Below are 11,454 nucleotides of genomic sequence, written 5' to 3'. Positions count from 1 at the left end.
AACAAGTAATAAAGCACTATAAATGCAGGATCCCTTTTAGAAATTAAGACCAAGGTTGTGTCCAGTAGGCACAAAACAATATTTTAAAACGAGGTGGTGCTGCCTGACCTTAAACAATAAGAAATGCTCATTTTCATGTTTCGCTGCTTAACGTTTTACTAAGGTGACTGAAAACAACCCAAGTCACACTGTCAGATATCCTCCACTCACCCATATCCTGCCAGGAAGCCCAGACTGGGCGGGCTGACTTTGTCACTGAACACGTACAGCTGGAGGCCCGCCTCTCTCTTCTTCCCAACTGCCGCACCCCTCATCTGGATCTGTCCTGCCGACGGCTGGTCCACAATCCACCACTCCTGGATCTGTCCACTGCTGTTGTGGGTTCTCTCCAGGGCTAGCAGGATGTTCTTGTAGCCATTGTCTGAAAGGGAGATAATATCATTAATGCTACATCAGCAGTCAGTAATAAGAGGGGGATGCTTCAGTTCAAAAACAGTGTCAAAATAACAATTGTAGAAGTGTTAATTTCACATACGATGTAAATCTATTCACTGTATATGAAGTCTATTCAAGGATTTATGCATTTTTTTTTATTTAACTAGGCAAGTCAGTTAAGAACAAATTCTTATTTACAATGACAGCCTAGGAACAGTGGGTTAACTGCCTTGTTCAGGGGCAGAACGACAGATCTTTACCTTGTCAGCTCGGGGATTCAATCTAGCAACCTTTCGGTTACTGGCCCAACGCTCTAACCACTAGGCTACCTGCTGCTCCAAATTACCTTTCTAGAGGCATTACCTTTATAGAGGTATTACCTTTATAGAGTTGTTCTATAGGTTTGGCATTGGAGTCACTGGGAGCTCGGAGGAAGCATGGGAAGACTTGTTCTATCACCCTGGAGAAGAGAGGGGAGAAAGAGACCTAAAAAAAATGCCCATAGTCCATTGACATGGTTGACTAATTACATTTCATCTGATTACAAAAAAAAACTGTACCTGTAATCAGTTATGTTACTAGCAAAAATATTGTAATCAGATTACAGATACTTTTGAATAACTACATGATTACATCTTGGATTACTTTTGAATTCAGAAAGGATGTTTGTGAAAAAACACATTATGACACCTTTTAATTTTCTCAATGACATTAAATTCAGCATTGAAAAAGGCGCAAGTTTCAATTTGTTCCACCTAAGTGAGTCTGAACACAAGTCAAAGACCACTATGATGACACACCAAATGATGACCACCAATCAGAGACCACTATGATGACACACCAAATGATGACCACCAATCAGAGACCACTATGATGACACACCAAATGATGACCACCAATCAGAGACCACTATGATGACACACCAAATGATGACCCCCAATCAGAGACCATTATGATGACACACCAAATGCATTTGCTGGATCCTTTTTGTCTTCTTCTAATGCCTCTTAAGGGGAAAGTAATCCAGAAGTAACTGAAAGTAATCAGATTACGTTACTTAGTTTGGGTAATACAAAAGTTACATTACCGACAAAAAAAAAGAAATGATAACTGTAACGAATTATATTTATAAAGTAACCTACCTCACCCTGTCAAGTGGTTATATACATTATATAGCATGCCACTTAATAATGAATGATTTATGAAGCATTTATAAAGGCCTTATAAAGGGTTTATGAAGGCTCAAAAGTTGTAGTCCGTTTTCCTTAGTGAAGTCTACTTACACAGCCTGGTTTCTGGTCCCATTCAGCAGATCTATTAACTCTTGTCGCGTTGTCATATCAAGGTATGTTATATGTTTATCTGTCGCAACTTCAGCTTTGGCTCCAAGACTGAGATTCCTGTTGAAGAGAGAAAAAACGCAATTGCACACAGTACATTGTGGTCATAAATGGTACACCACACATTCTTCCCACACACATTACTTTGTGAACTCGTAAATGTGTTATTTTCTGGCTCACAGACATTGCAAATGGACAGATATCTCAACAGATATTTTCTGGCTCTTAAAGTACTATGTAACCTATGTGTATCTACACAACTATGTCATTTTATCAAGTTCACACAAATCTCTAACGACACAGACACACTATAGAGCGGAACTAATTTATCCATTCAAAATGGAAACAAGAAAAAAATATATTGACTCCCTCCATCCTTGTCTCCCACCCTCTCCGTACGAAATGTTGAATGTTGAGTTGTGCAAGACACTTTGAGTTTGTAATAAGCGTGTGAGTTTAGGTTTGGTTCTCTCTCAGATTGTGAGTGTGGTTCCATGTGTGCAGTCGAGTATTGGTTTGTTTCTCTATGTCCTGGTTGAGTGCAGCGTGCAACGGAAAACGAAAATGAACGTATCTTATTGGGCAGTTCCAGGTTGTCCTTCCCTGTTTCAGTCTGTTTTATTCCCCTGGTGCCGTGTCACTCTTACCTCTGGATGGTCCAGGACATGGTGACAGGGAAGTATTCCTCCTTGCTGAGAACGTCCATCAGGTTCTTCCTGCTGGGGGGGCTTATGGTCCACAGGGAGTTGGAACTGCCCTCCAGCTCCGCCACAGCCACGTCCGCTGACGTGTAGGCCTCCAGGAACTGCATCGCTGACTGCATTGATAGAAGTATTGAAATATTACAACTACTCAAACATACTGTACAACACTTAGATGCACAAAGTCCCGTGTGAGTGGGACAAGACAGGTCTTTGTTATAGTAATACACATTAATTCAATACACAGTATTATATTCAAAACAGAATGTAATAGTTTTCAAACCTATATCATCACAAGATATTTAGAAATCCTGAGAAATATCTGAAATATTTGTTGTATTGCATGGCCTAAAATTATGATTTAGAAAGCAAGCTGTAAAATGGATGGTCTTCTTACCGGAATGTAGTTGTATGAATTCATGAAGTCTGCAAAATCTGCTTTGCTAATGTCCTTCAGTTGATTTTGCTGGGCACTCATAGTGAAAATGGGCTGAAGGAAGAGATACCAACGTTATAATATTAAAATAGATATAAATGTGACATCTGACAAAAGTCAGTATTTTTTTTTTTAAACATCTACACACCTTCAATCCCAGAGCTATACATAGAGTTTGGACTGATGTTTCTACCAACATGTGCTAACATTTCGCCCAGTGTGAAAAATGGCGGTTGAACTGTCTCTCTATATATGACTGTGGTCAACATGAGTGGCGCTACCTGAAAGCCTCCCAGGGTGATGGTGACCGACACGTCCAGAGGTTTGTTGACCACCCCGGCCACTGACTTTACCAGTGACATGAAAAGCAGCGGGAACCAAACAATGCAGATAAGAAGCATGACGATCAAACCTCCCATCCCATACTTCACCACCTTCTTCTTCTTCTGCCCGCGAGGCTGGGGGTACCTCTGGTAAACAACACACATAAAGGAATATAAAAAATAGTTTGGGGAAATAAACAATTGACTTTCGTTACAGTTTCTATAACTGTTTTAAAACTTTTGGGCAAACCTACGTAATTGGTGCCCCGTGTGAGGATTGTACTGCATAAACCTGCTGTATCTCATTTCTACACAGCCTCTTTGACAACATACTATCTTCTTCCACTCTAAGCATCATTCAGATATGGATAGGGAGGTCCTAGAGGAGAACTAACACAGCAGGCCCATGGTCCCTCACCTTCTCTGACATCCTCCAGCACTTGAGGACAAAGATATGGGCATAGATGTCCTCTACACAGATCCAGCTGGACAGGCTGAGGGTGGTGTCCGTCCACACCCAGTCCATCACCGCTCGCAGCTCCGTCAGGAACGGGACCAGGCGGAACCTGGGAACCAGGACAACGTTAGAGCAACGTTAGGGCAACAATAGGGCAACGTTAGGACAACAATAGGCCAACGTTATGGCAATAGTAATGAACTAGGCAGCCAGGCAACCAGGCAGCCATTGGTTGCATGTGCCGTCACTGATGAGCAGTGTTGGGATTAGATACTTGGAAAAGTAAAACATCGTTACAAAACTCGTTACATTTAATAAAAAGTTACTTTAGAAATATTACTTTGCATAGAAAGTAACACGTTCAATCATTTGTTACATTACTTCACACTATATTCTTGAAAAAAATCTCTAAATATCACCGTTTGACTGTCGGAGGGAGCGAAGCAAGCGAGGTAGCCTGTCTACCCTAGACAGGCTACTTACTATCTCAGGTTTGATCACTAGTTCCCCCTTTCATCTGTGGCGATGCTTTCCTGGACTAGTCTACAAGTGCTGCACTATCATATGGGCTGCATAATTAGTCATAAATACTGTAAGCCAAACATCTATACCTCTCGAGCCGCCAGTTCTGGTTAGACCGCACGTCGCAGAGCCATAGAGATGTATAGAGGGCACGCTTGCCACTAGATGTTGAAGCCCTCTATGGGCTTTGCTATTACAGAAGCGATCAATGGCAAAGATGTGGACCTTCTTTACATTTCTATGGACATTTCTATGGACAAACAGCGTTTCTCCGCTAACTCGAGAACTAAATAAGGAAACAAGTCGAGATCGGATCATGGAAACATACGCCCAGTAGAGATATGATTCGCAAGCGTTACTTGACAAAGTAATTATATTTATATTACCCAGTTTTTAAAAGTAACGCATTCCATTACTAATTAGTCAATCCGTTTACCTAACACATTATTTTTGTAACGCATTACTCCCAACACTGCTGATGAGCCACAGTCTTCCCTGTGGCTCAGTTGGTAGAGCATGGAGTTTGCAACGCCAGCATGGTGTGTGCAACGCCAGGGTTGTGGGTTTGATTCCTACGGGGGGGCCAGTACTAAAAAAATAATAATAATAATAATAACAAAATTAATGAAATGAAATGTATGCACTCACTACTGTAAGTTGCTCTGGATAAGAGCGTCTGCTAAATGACTAAAATGTAAATGTCTTTTCTCAGAAATTCATTCTTCATTATTGTATTCTCAATTGGTGATTGTGGTCACAAGTGGCCTGAATAGCACTCACCCTTGGAAGAGGAAAAGATTGAGGTAGTTGTAACTCTTGGTGAGGAAGTTGCCCAGGACGCGGGTGGGGTAGCCACAGCGGATCTGATAGGCCGACAGGCCAAAGTAGATGCACTTGACGAAGTACCACAGCTGGGCCACTGTGTTCTGACTGAACCGTCTGGTGATTGATATGGAAATAATGTTAGCGTGTATTTTCAAAGTAAAACATTATGCGTTACTTACTAATGACGCAACTATTTAGTAAGTATTTAAAAATATGTATTTAAAAGAAAGAAGGAGCTGGTTGTGACTAAATTATTAAAATGACTCAGTAAATACATGTTATTTCTCCACATTCATACCTCTCTGTGACTCCAGGCAGGATGAAGAACATCCAGAAGTGGATGCCGAACACCAGGATGACCTGAAAGATGACTTTTCCCATGACAGTCTTGCGGAGGTAGAGGGCTCGGTCGATGATCATGGTGCCAAACTGGATCAGCACCATCACCAGGAAGGCTTCTGGAACCTGGTCCTCTGACAGGGAGGAAGTGATGTCAGCCGCTGCAGAGTGTTTCTGTTGGGGTACAAGAAGTACTGTTATATTATGACATGTTATGGAAATGTTATGGTATTAATTTGGAAGTTTCAAGTTCAAAAGTGTTCTTGTCCGTTTAGGGACAATTGAAATTCATTACACTGGGTTTGAATCACAAAGATAATGACAGTTTTTACCCGAATTTTAGCACTAACATATCATATATCAAACTTACCCCAAATGCCCAGAAGCCGAAGACGATGATGATAAAGTCCACTGTGTCGGCCAGGAACATTAGCACATAGACGTCTGTCACTGCACTGTACTCTGGGTGGATCAGGTTGTAGAAGAACTGACGGACGGGGATGTAGATGTCCAGAGTTCTACAGAGAGGCAAAGAAACAATCATCTGTTACAGTGAACTAGGTAAACAAGATCAACTAGATACCTTTATGAACGGTTAATGTCATTTTTATGAACCTTGTAATGTGTATGCATCAAAATCAAATCAGGCTTAAAAATGTACAGTATAGCTACCATTTAACATATTTATTATCTTGGAAAGTGACTGAATAGTAACCTAATAACAGTAATAAGGCACCTTCAAGTCAGTACACCTACTTTTTGACAGTGAAGCTCTTGGCTTTGATGAGCTGCTCTCTGAGTTTCTCCAGGATCATCTCCTTCTTGCTCCTCTGCTGGACACTCAGCACACTGTCCCCTCTGCGCAAGCTGTCCCCTCTCCTCAGGCTGTGCCCTCTCCGCAGGCCGGGCCGTGAGCTCACACTGTCTGTGGAGTCACCAGGTTTGAGGAGGTTTGGAAGACATAGGGCTCACAGATAACATTGTGTTGGTTCATAAATAAAAGTCTAGATATTTCCCCCAAACATATCTAAGCCCAATAAGGGAGTTACTCTACAGACTTGTGACCTCACCTCCTTTGGAGTGGGCGGAGGGCACGGTGCGCTGGGAAAGGTGGGAGTCGGAGCTGGAGCTCTTGCGGCGCAGCGGGGTGGAGGTGGACATGGAGTGGAATTGTCGAGGGATGCGGGTGCGGACCGACTCCAGCAGGGAGCTGGTGCCCTCCGCAGCCTGCTTCTCCACTGGCCTGGAGCTGGTCCTCTTCTCCCTCTCATGGTGGTGCTGCTTGGGGGTTCCCCCCCCTCCTCCCCTGGGGTTGTCCTCATCCCACAGCCCGTAACACTGGAGGTCAAGATCAAGGAATAGGATGGTTAAGCCATTCAGTGTGCTAAATATAACTGTGTATCAATACAGGTAACAAGTCAGAATTAACAACATAGTTAAAGGTGTAGTCCACCTTTTTTTTACCTTATTTTTTGAAAAAAGTTAACTATCCCTTTAAAGGAATAACCATGTACTGTAGCTAATAGGCATCACACCTAGTAAGACTTAGTGGGCACCTTGAGAATAGATCGGTGGAAGAACAGAGCTAGCAGCTGAACCAGGTCATAGTGCACGTATCCCTCCCTCTTCTCCACACCGATGATGTTGGGAGGATGGAAGGGTTTGGACTTGTCCAGCTCAATGTTCTGGTTGAAGGGGAAGAAACCAAACTGGAAAAAGTACTTGATCACAATGGTGACCTGGTGGTACAGAGAGAAGGGGAAAAACATTCAAAAACATTTAGCAGCTGCCTGAGAGATAAAATCAAGAAATAGCAACATTGTCAATCAACACAATTAATTATTGAGTACAGTGCGGTAACAGAGTATTATTTCCACACTGAACATATTTAAACAACAACTTTATTTATCATAGCTGGATAAAGAAAAAAGGGCAAAGCGTCAATACAGGACTAAGATTGAATCCTACTACACCGGCTCTGATGCTCGTCGAATGTTGCAGGTCTTGCAAACTATTACGAAATACAAAAGGGCCAGATGGATTACCAGGATGTGTACTCAGAGCATGCGCGGACCAACTGGCAAGTGTCTTCACTGACATTTTCAACCTCTCCCTGAGTCTGTAATACCTACATGTTTCAAGCAGACCACCATAGTCCCTGTGCCCAAGAAAGCGAAGGTAACCTGCCTAAATGACTTTCACCCCGTAGCACTCACGTCGGTAGCCATGAAGTGCTTTGAAAGGCTGGTCATGACTCACATCAGCACCAACATCCCGGAAACCCTAGACTCACTCCAATTCACATACCGCCCCAACAGATCCACAGATGATGCAATCGCAATCCACACTGCCCTTTCCCACCTGGACAAAAGGAACACCTATATGAGAATGCTGTTCATTGACTACAGCCCAGTGTTCGACACCATAGTGCCCTCAAAGCTCATCACTAAGCTAAGGACCCTGGGACTAAACACCTCCCTCTGCAACTGGATCCTGGACTTCCTGACGGGTCACCCCCGGGTGGTAAGGGTAGACAACAACACATCTTCCACGCTGTTCCTCAACACTGGGGCCCCTCAGAGTTGCGTGCTTAGTCCCCTCCTGTACTCCCTGTTCACCCACGACTGCGTGGCCAAGCACGACTCCAACACCATCATTAAGTTTGCTGACGACACAACAGTGGTAGGCCTGATCACCGACAACGATGAGACAGCTTATAGGGAGGAGGTCAGAGACTGCCAGGACAACAACCTCTCCCTCAACATGAGCAAGACAAAAGAGATGACTGTGGACTACAGGAAAAGGAGGGTCGAACACGCCCCCATTCACATCGACGGGGCTGTAGTGGAGCGGGTCGAGAGTTTCAAGTTCCTTTTGTCCACATCACCAACAAACTATCATGGTCCAAACACATCAAGGCAGTTGTAAAGAGGGCATGACAACACCTTTTCCCCCTCAGGAGACTGAAAAGATTTGGCATGGGTCCCCAGATCCATGCCAAATCTTCAAAAAGTTCTACAGCTGCACCATCAAGAGCATCCTGACCGGTTGCATCACCGCCTGGTATGGCAACTGCTCCGACTGTAAGAAGCTACAGAGGGTAGTATGTATGGCCCAGTACATCACTGGGCCAAGCTTCCTGCCATCCAGGACCTATTTAATAGGCTGTGTCAGAGGAAGGCCCAAAAAATTGTCAAAGACTCCAGTCATCCAAGTCATAGACTGTTTGTTCTCTCTGCTACCGCACGGCAAGCGGTACCGGAGCGCCAAGTCTAGGTCCAAAAGGCACCTTAACAGCTTCTACCCCAAGCCATAAGACTGCTGAACAATTAATCAAATGGCCACCTGGACTATTTACATTGACCCACCCCACTCCCTCCTTTGTTTTGTACACTGCTGCTACTTGCTGTTTGTTATCTATGCATAGTCACTTTACGCCTACCTATATGTACAAATGACCTCGACTAACCTGTACCCCGCACATTGACTCGGTACCGGTACCCCCTGTATATAGCCTTGTTATTTTTATTTTATTGTGTTACTTTTTTAATATTTTTTTTACTTTAGTTTATTTAGTAAATATTTTCTTAACTCTATTTCTTGAACTGCATTGTTGGTTAAGGGCTTGTAAGTAAGCACTTCATGGTCAGGTGTTTCGGTATTCGGCGCATGTGATGAATAAAATGTGATTTGATTTAAAATATATTCATGAAAACGATGAAATGGAAATCATAAAGTGATGGTTCACCTTAATAATTTGGGTGAACTCTCTTTTTAAAACTGCAAAGGACCAGGGTTAAAGGCAGATTTACATTGATGATTGCCTGACTAATGTCTAACTTGGCTTGTTTAGTTCCAACTAGTTGGCTGGCTAATCTAATTTGAATGACGCATCAACACCTGTTAAACACAGCACCGGCTTTGTATTCCACCTGTTTCTGGAAGGATGTGGACTGTGGTGTGAGAGGATGACAGAGGCTCGCCTCGTAGGACGCTGTTACTGACTACTGCCGAGGACTGGTGATCTCTCAGGTGCTTATAGCACCTCGGTGGGTGCTACACTTTCGGTGGTGGAAGTTGTAGCCTACCTACAGAGGAGGAGTAGCTGTGAACAGGTGTTGCCTGATGATGTCTGACGGATGTTTCTCCCTCCCTGGCTGCACCATCGCTGCCACCTCCTCTCAAGTTACTCCTGTACTGAACTGCATTATGGAAGACCATCTCCCATGAACTGCACGCTTCCTGAATGTATCTTTAGTTCTTTTTAAAGCGACTGATATTCTGTATAAAAAAATGCTTTATAAAATACAGTTGAAGTCGGAAGTTTACATACACCTTAGTCAAAGACATTTAAACTCAGTTTTTCACAATTCCTGACATTTAATCCTAGTAAAAATTCCCTGTCTTAGGTCAGTTAGGATCATCAGTTTATTTTGAGAATGTGAAATGTCAGAATAATAGTAGAGAGAATGATTTATTTCAGCTTTTATTTCTTTCATCACATTCCCAGTGGGTCAGAAGTTTACATACACTCAATTAGTATTTGGTAGCATTGCCTTTAAATTGTTGAACTTGGGTCAAACGTTTCGGGTAGCCTTCCACAAGCTTCCCACAATAAGTTGGGTGAATTTTGGCCCATTCCTCCTGACAGAGCTGGTGTAACTGAGTCAGGATTGTAGGCCTCCTTGCTCGCACACGCTTTTTCAGTTCTGCCCACAAATCTTCTATAGGATTGAGGTCAGGGCTTTGTGATGGCCACTCCAATACCTTGACTTTGTTGTCCTTAAGCCATTTTGCCACAACTTTGGAAGTAGGCTTGGGGTTATTGTCCATTTGGAAGACCCATTTAACTTCCTGACTGATGTCTTGAGATGTTGCTTCAATATATCCACATCATTTTCCTTCCTCGTGATGCTATCTATTTTGTGAAGTGCACCAGTCCCTCCTGCAGCAAAGCACCCCCATAACATGATGCTGCCACCCCCGTTCTTCACGGTTGGGATGGTGTTCTTCGGCTTGCAAGCCTCTCCCTTTTTCCTCCAAACATAACGATAGTCATTATGGCCAAACAGTTCTATTTTTGTTTCATCAGACCATAGAACATGTCTCCAAAAAGTATGATCTTTGTTCACATGTGCAGTTGCAAACCGTGGTCTGGCTTTTTTATGGCGGTTTTGGATCAGTGGCTTCTTCCTTGCTGAGCGGCCTTTCAGGTTATGTCAATATAGGACTCGTTTTAATGTGGATATAGAAACTTTCGTACCTGTTTCCTCCAGCACCTTCACAAGGTCCTTTGCTGTTGTTCTGAGATTGATTTGCACTTTTTGCACCAAAGTATGTTCATCTCTAGGAGACAAAACACGTCTCCTTCCTGAGCGGTATGACGGCTGCGTGGTCCTATGGTGTTTATACTTGCGTGCTATTGTTTGTACAGATGAACGTGGTACCTTCAGGCGTTTGGAAATTGCTCCCAAGGATGAACCAGACTTGTGGAGGTCTACAATTTTTTCTGTCTTGGCTGATTTATTTTGATTTTCCCATGATGTCAAGCAATGAGGCACTGAGTTTGAAGGTAGGCCTCGAAATACATTCACAGGTACACCTCCAATTGACTCAAATGATGTCAATTAGCCTATCAGAAGCTTCTAAAGCCATGACATCATTTTCTGGAATTTTCCAAGCTGTTTAAAGGCACAGTCAACTTAGTGTAGGTAAACTTCTGACCCACTGGAATTGTGATACAGTGAACTACAAGTTAAATAATCTGTCTGTAAATAATTGTTGGAAAAATTACTTGTGTCGTGCACAAAGTAGATCTCCTAACCGATTTGCCAGAACTATAGTTTGTTAACAAGAAATGTGTGGAGTGGTTGAAAATGACTTTTAATGACTCCAACCTAAGTGTATGTAAACTTCTGACTTCAACTGTAAATATCTAGTATTATTAATGTGCTTCTGTGTGTTAATACCTCTGTGTAGACAATAGCGGTCATCCAGAAACGTTTGCTGGGCCTGGGGACAGACAGCATGGCCCAGAGGAAGATGAAGATGGGAAGGACGAGTGTAGCCACAGACG

The 11,454-nt window shown here is 43.0% G+C and overlaps 1 protein-coding gene across 3 annotated transcripts in view; it reads right to left on the bottom strand.

Moving 5' to 3' along the window:
* LOC115150054 (piezo-type mechanosensitive ion channel component 2) overlaps nucleotides 1-11,454 on the bottom strand; it is an 84,294-nt gene that overhangs the window by 1,347 nt on the left and 71,493 nt on the right. For all 3 annotated transcript variants that reach the window (XM_029692952.1, XM_029692962.1, XM_029692970.1), the window contains 14 exons: nucleotides 11,348-11,454; nucleotides 6,935-7,117; nucleotides 6,449-6,716; nucleotides 6,135-6,303; nucleotides 5,749-5,896; nucleotides 5,338-5,552; nucleotides 4,995-5,153; nucleotides 3,654-3,801; nucleotides 3,194-3,382; nucleotides 2,874-2,966; nucleotides 2,423-2,592; nucleotides 1,719-1,835; nucleotides 816-895; nucleotides 211-421 (listed from right to left, as the gene is read on the bottom strand). The exon at nucleotides 11,348-11,454 is cut by the window's right edge and continues 152 nt beyond it. In XM_029692952.1, the coding sequence (XP_029548812.1) occupies nucleotides 211-421; nucleotides 816-895; nucleotides 1,719-1,835; nucleotides 2,423-2,592; nucleotides 2,874-2,966; nucleotides 3,194-3,382; nucleotides 3,654-3,801; nucleotides 4,995-5,153; nucleotides 5,338-5,552; nucleotides 5,749-5,896; nucleotides 6,135-6,303; nucleotides 6,449-6,716; nucleotides 6,935-7,117; nucleotides 11,348-11,454 (2,257 nt within the window). The remainder of the gene's footprint in view (nucleotides 1-210; nucleotides 422-815; nucleotides 896-1,718; nucleotides 1,836-2,422; nucleotides 2,593-2,873; nucleotides 2,967-3,193; nucleotides 3,383-3,653; nucleotides 3,802-4,994; nucleotides 5,154-5,337; nucleotides 5,553-5,748; nucleotides 5,897-6,134; nucleotides 6,304-6,448; nucleotides 6,717-6,934; nucleotides 7,118-11,347) is intronic.

Source organism: Salmo trutta, chromosome 2, assembly GCF_901001165.1.
Source record: "Salmo trutta chromosome 2, fSalTru1.1, whole genome shotgun sequence".
Taxonomy (NCBI): Eukaryota; Metazoa; Chordata; class Actinopteri; order Salmoniformes; family Salmonidae; genus Salmo; species Salmo trutta.
This window is presented reverse-complemented; position numbering and strand designations above follow the sequence as displayed.